This window comes from Micropterus salmoides, unplaced genomic scaffold (assembly GCF_014851395.1).
Source record: "Micropterus salmoides isolate LMB-PRFRI ecotype aquatic unplaced genomic scaffold, ASM1485139v1 Ms_hic_scaffold_1695, whole genome shotgun sequence".
Lineage (NCBI taxonomy): Eukaryota > Metazoa > Chordata > Actinopteri > Centrarchiformes > Centrarchidae > Micropterus > Micropterus salmoides.
In genome coordinates, this window is record NW_024040812.1 from 25,611 (window position 1) to 32,470 (window position 6,860).

Sequence of the window (6,860 nt, forward strand, 5' to 3'; positions counted from 1 at the left end):
GTGAACACACGTCCTCAGACGGGGGGTAAAAATGTAATTAATTTGTGTAAATGTTTTATTTTGTCTGCAGCCCAGTTTGCTCTACTTAGCAGGGGACTGAACTTCATCCCAACGACCAGCAGCGACCCAAATCTCAAAAAACAAATCCGATTTGACCTACAACAGTACCACAGACGACTGAAATTGGCAACCTACTTTGAGCACAGGCCTGACACACAACGACCACTCTTCACCCCAAGTCCCAGTGGGTCCCCCCTAAAGGTAAACTACCCCCAGACATTGACGCACTTATCCAGACAGACTTGCACTACTTCCAAGACCAATTCAGATTCGGCTGGGTTAAACAAAATTTGAACAAATATGAATTTGAGGCACTAGAACAATTAAGACGGAATAAGGACATTGTGATTAAACCAGCAGACAAGGGCAGCGCAGTAATTATTATGGACAGGGAACAGTACCTATGGGAGGGCTACAGACAGCTACATGACACGACCTACTACTCCAAACTAAAGAAGCCCATCTACAAGGACACCACTCCACTGACGGACAAGATTATACAATCACTCCAAGACAAGAAATTCATCAACCACAAACAGACTCTATACCTGAAGGGGGACAGCGAACCTCGACCCAGACTGTTTTACATGCTGCCTAAAATACACAAGGACCCTGCTAAGTGGAGCAAACCTCATGAGATCCCTCCAGGACGTCCCATTGTGTCCGATTGCAGCAGTGAGACGTATTATACAGCTGAGTTTATTGACCATTTTCTTAATCCTCTCTCGATAAGACATGCCAGTTATATCAAAGACACGTATGATTTCGTGAACAGAATTAAACAAATTAACATCCCCCTGAATGCCTTCCTCTTCACCATGGACATTGACAGCCTATACACAAACATTGTAATCCCAGAAGGCATTCAAGCAGTAAAAAATATATTCCAAAAATACCCAGACGCCAAAAGACCCGACAGAGAATTATTGCAACTTTTAGAGATCAATTTGACCAGAAACGACTTTGAATTCAATGGACAATTTTTCCTCCAAATTAAGGGCACAGCCATGGGAAAGAAATTTGCGCCCGCATATGCCAACATTTTCATGGCAGAGTGGGAGGCGGCTGCTTTAAATTCCTGCCCCAAAAAACCCCTCTACTACTACAGGTTTCTGGATGACATATGGGGGGTCTGGCCCTTTTCAAGAGAGGATTTCGACCAATTTGTACATAATTTGAATCACCACAACCCTGCTATCAAGCTCAAATATTGCATCAGTGCCACTACGGTGGATTTTTTGGACACCACTACCTTCAAGGGTCCCACATTCACCCAGACTGCTAGACTTGACCTCAAGGTGTTTTTTAAGGAAACTGACACACATGCTCTTCTGCATAAGTCCAGCTTTCATCCAAAACACACTTTTGCAGGCTTAATCAAGTCTCAGCTGCTGAGGTTTCACAGAATTTGCACTAGACCAGAGAATTTTAAAGAGGCGACGAAGGTGCTGTTCTCCGCTCTGGCCAACAGAGGGTACTGCAGGGCCTTTTTACGGAGAGCTTTCAAAACCTTCCTTCACACAAAACCTCTCAGCACAGATTCCCTACTCCCAGTCATAACCACCTATTCTCCCTCAGCAGTAAAATTTGTTAAGACACTTAAACACAATTTCCAAAATTTAATTTCCACAACTCAGCTGTTACAGGACCACAGACTCATAGCTGCATACAGAAAGAACAAAAATCTGCAGGACACTCTGGTGAAGGCCAAATTGGCACCACGTGTTGACTCTAGACCCCTGGGTCACGGAGAATTTTTTAGGCACCGTCCTTGGGTGCTGAACCCACACAACCACAATGTTTTCCCCACACACAGGCATGGCACTGCTCACTCCAAAAATTGTGTTTATTTAATCAGATGCAGACAGTGTAACATACAGTATGTGGGGGAGACGGGGAACACCCTTTTGACCAGATTCACACAACACAGATATAACATTGGGAGGAAGAAAGACACACACATCCCACTGGTCAAACATTTTATTGAGCATGGCTGGTCCCAGCTCACTGCACTGATCCTGCAGTGTAACCCCAGATGGTCCACAGCTCAGAGACGGCGGGAGGAGAGGCTCTGGATTCACCGTCTGGGCACTTTGATTCCAGGAGGCCTCAATGAGAAGTGAGGGCTAGGAGCCAGCTGGCAGTGGATGGCCTGTGCATTCAATGTCGCCGCCTTCGGCGTCGACATTTCAATTTTTTCTTCCCTAACCGGCCCGCGCCCCGCTGTCTGCTGCTCTGATGCCCTCCTCTCAACGGGGCTCTCCGCCACAATTTTTATACCTGTCCTCCCGACAGGGCTCTTCCAATGTTTTCCACTCGTACTCACAGCAGGGGTATGTTTTTGTATATATGTGTATATGTGTTTAATGTGCATCACATCGGGACACATCAAATTCCCTGTTCTTCCATGGTGTCCTCTGGCTGTTTTGATGTATGGTTCTTTTATACAGTAATTTTGGCACAGCTCTTCAGCCACTGCTTCCTCAGCCTTCTTGGTTAGCCCATGTTTATTTTGTATACACTGCAATTTTCAAAGGCAAATGTTCCACTTTTCATACTCCTTTGTTCTCTGGGCTCTCATGCTGAAGGTGATTGCAGCCTCTTTTATTTTATGGTGTCATTACAAGGATGTAGGGTGTCACTCACCTTGTGACCACTGCACTGTGCCTTCATTAGTATCTTTATAATTTTTGGATTAATTTTCTTTATATCAGCAGAGTAATTAGTGATGGTGTGTGTGAGTGTCTGACGTGGTCTGACAGTGGGAGATGGGATGAACAATTTTATACAGCCTTACCAGGTTAATTGAGCCCTAACCTTAACCACTTGACCCTCTGACCTAAACCTAACCAATCAGGACACTGCAACTATTGTAACTGATACACACTGAAGTGTTAATTTCCACCTGATTTAGCACTACAGTTACTTTAGGTTAAATAACTACAAAAATGGCCACCCACTAGATGACGTCACTGGAGGACTTCTCACCTCCCAGGAAGTGGGAAGGGTCAAGGGTAACATAATTTGGTGACTTCCTGTCCCGCTCTCAGACCTTGTTTTCGCTCGTCTTTGGACTACAGAACTCAACGCACAGTAAGAATTTTATGCCTGAAGAAGGTCTTTTTAAAGACCGAAACGTTGCATTATTGCAAGATTATTATTATATATATTTTTATTATTATAATAATAAAACCTTGCCAACGAACCATCACGACTCGCTTTTTTTACTTTTTCACTGTTTAGCTTAGTTTTGAAGTGCTAGCTAGCTGTCTTCCCGACACTGCCACACACTGAAAAACCTGCTGAACACCGCAAACATGACGCACCGAGGAGAGGAGGACTGGACGCGGGTCCACTACCGACGCGGACGGATGCAGCAGCGGGGCCGCTCGCCACCTTCGCGGGTAAGAGAGAGCCCGTATTCCCGCCGCTACCACGAGCCGCGGCAGCCTCCCCGCTCCTACGCAGCGGCCGTCAGGGCCCCGCCAGCTACGCGGACCTACCGCCGCGAGCCCCCGCGCCGAGAGGACCATCGCGGACCGCCAGTCCATCACCGCCGCGGACCTCCGCCGGTCCGAACCAGGACCGACTTCTCCAGACGCAGCAACAGGTACGAGGGGTTCAATAGAGCGACCCGAGGGCAACGCGGCACAGGCGACCCTCCGCCGTCTGACCCAGACTTTACCTTAAGAACCAGAGTGGTTTACAGACTGATCAAAGCTAAACACCACCTTAGCAATGTCATGGCACCAGAACCACCCAACTCCATCACTAAGATGACCCACAATCTGGCCACGGTTATCAAACCGGCGGCTCCAAACGCCACGACCCTGTCACTCATTGACGGTAACGCCAGAAACTGGGCCTACAACACACTGCTGATACTCAGGGACCACTACAGGGACTGCATTCAGACGGACCTGCAGATACTGGTAGAGTTAGAAGTGACTGACTGGCGAGAGAACTTTGAGGTGGCCTCGGCCTGGGCCAGACGCCATTTTGGGCGCAGACTGCACCAAGATACGCTGGATGACACACAGGTGCTCCTGATCCAGCGCCTCTCCAGAGCCCCACCGGCTCACGCCGAGCCTGGCCCGCCAGCCCACCCTCCCGCAGCAGCACACTCAGCAGTAGTGGACCCGACCTTAACGGTGGCCAGCACCACACAGACAGACAACGCACAGCCCCACACACACACACAGACTCAGACGGCGACAGCTCTGCCCCCCGGGCCGGTTGGCGTTCAACCTGGGACTGCTCAGACTCTACGGCCACCGGTGGACCCACCTTCTACGCCGGCGGCTCCGCCGCCCACACCAGCAGCTCCAGAACCTGCACAACCACCTGCCGCCACCCAGCCTCCACACCGGCCGCCTGCAGCGCAGCGGAACCCACCGCCAGCTCGTCAGCTCAGCGTGACAGCGGAGGTACACGCCCCACCTGCAGTGGACCTCCTCCTGCCAGACATCTCAACACCGGCCGGACCGTGTCTGCTCTCCAAGGCCACGATGACGGAGCAGAGGACGGACGGGCCCACGGATCCTCAGTCTCCTCCTTTCCTCCCTTCTCTCCCTCCTGACTTTCTCTCCTCTCCTCTCACCTGTCTGTCTGCACCTGTCCTCCCTCCCTCTCTCTCTCCTTCCTCTGGGATCGTCCCTGACACACAGCCGGAGCCCAAGGAGCAGAGACCTAAGCGCACCGCGAGGCGCCGGAGCGTGGCCCCCAGCTCACCTCAGCCTCCAGCTCCTCCTGAGGACCCCAGCACCACGGCCACGGCTGACGAGGCAATCATGGTGGAGGCATCTCCGCAGGTAGCACCGCTGCCTCCTGTCCCAAAAACGGCTTTGGGGCCTGTTCAGAGACAGCTGAGCTTTGGCCCACCTGCAGCTGCTGCTGCAATAGCAGCAAACACACCGGTACGTCGCCCCACACGACACATTAACACCAGCAGAAAAATGAAGGAGTGGTGCCTGTCAGCCAGGAGCAAGTGGCTGATCATTGGGGATTCAAATGTCGCCAGGTTTCCCCCTTTCCAGTGCCCTGACCTACAAATAGACAGCTTCCCTGGGGCCACGTTCAGGCACGCAGAAGCCATTTTGGCGAGGACCAACGTGTCTGCAAACATTGAAAAACTGGTGCTCTCTTTTGGGGTAAACAACAGGGCACAAAAAACAATGACCACTGTTAAACAGGTACAGAGAGCAATCAGGATGGCGAAGCTGGCTTTTCCCCAGGCCACAGTCATGGTGCCGGAGATTAATTTCTCCAGACACCTACCTCACGCAGAGCAGGAGAACCTCAGACAGCTTAATCAGTACATTACTAACAATCAGCTGTTTCTCCCTGCTCTCTCAAGGAACGACTTCACCACCGAGAGGGACGGCATCCACTGGTCTCACTCCACGGCCCAGCACATGCTGGACCACTGGCTGGAGTCGTTAAAGTAGCTACCCCCGTGAACACACGTCCTCAGACGGGGGGTAAAAATGTAATTAATTTGTGTAAATGTTTTATTTTGTCTGCAGCCCAGTTTGCTCTACTTAGCAGGGGACTGAACTTCATCCCAACGACCAGCAGCGACCCAAATCTCAAAAAACAAATCCGATTTGACCTACAACAGTACCACAGACGACTGAAATTGGCAACCTACTTTGAGCACAGGCCTGACACACAACGACCACTCTTCACCCCAAGTCCCAGTGGGTCCCCCCTAAAGGTAAACTACCCCCAGACATTGACGCACTTATCCAGACAGACTTGCACTACTTCCAAGACCAATTCAGATTCGGCTGGGTTAAACAAAATTTGAACAAATATGAATTTGAGGCACTAGAACAATTAAGACGGAATAAGGACATTGTGATTAAACCAGCAGACAAGGGCAGCGCAGTAATTATTATGGACAGGGAACAGTACCTATGGGAGGGCTACAGACAGCTACATGACACGACCTACTACTCCAAACTAAAGAAGCCCATCTACAAGGACACCACTCCACTGACGGACAAGATTATACAATCACTCCAAGACAAGAAATTCATCAACCACAAACAGACTCTATACCTGAAGGGGGACAGCGAACCTCGACCCAGACTGTTTTACATGCTGCCTAAAATACACAAGGACCCTGCTAAGTGGAGCAAACCTCATGAGATCCCTCCAGGACGTCCCATTGTGTCCGATTGCAGCAGTGAGACGTATTATACAGCTGAGTTTATTGACCATTTTCTTAATCCTCTCTCGATAAGACATGCCAGTTATATCAAAGACACGTATGATTTCGTGAACAGAATTAAACAAATTAACATCCCCCTGAATGCCTTCCTCTTCACCATGGACATTGACAGCCTATACACAAACATTGTAATCCCAGAAGGCATTCAAGCAGTAAAAAATATATTCCAAAAATACCCAGACGCCAAAAGACCCGACAGAGAATTATTGCAACTTTTAGAGATCAATTTGACCAGAAACGACTTTGAATTCAATGGACAATTTTTCCTCCAAATTAAGGGCACAGCCATGGGAAAGAAATTTGCGCCCGCATATGCCAACATTTTCATGGCAGAGTGGGAGGCGGCTGCTTTAAATTCCTGCCCCAAAAAACCCCTCTACTACTACAGGTTTCTGGATGACATATGGGGGGTCTGGCCCTTTTCAAGAGAGGATTTCGACCAATTTGTACATAATTTGAATCACCACAACCCTGCTATCAAGCTCAAATATTGCATCAGTGCCACTACGGTGGATTTTTTGGACACCACTACCTTCAAGGGTCCCACATTCACCCAGACTGCTAG

The 6,860-nt window shown here is 49.5% G+C and overlaps 1 protein-coding gene across 1 annotated transcript; it reads left to right on the forward strand.

The window, feature by feature from the left end:
- Positions 1-5,767: 5,767 nt before the first annotated feature.
- On the forward strand, positions 5,768-6,488 carry LOC119906607 (the record flags this gene model as incomplete). The annotated part of the gene is given in 1 exon segment (XM_038723942.1): positions 5,768-6,488. A coding segment is annotated over 1 exon segment (530 nt), but the record flags the coding sequence as incomplete, so codon positions are not given.
- Positions 6,489-6,860: the final 372 nt, after the last annotated feature.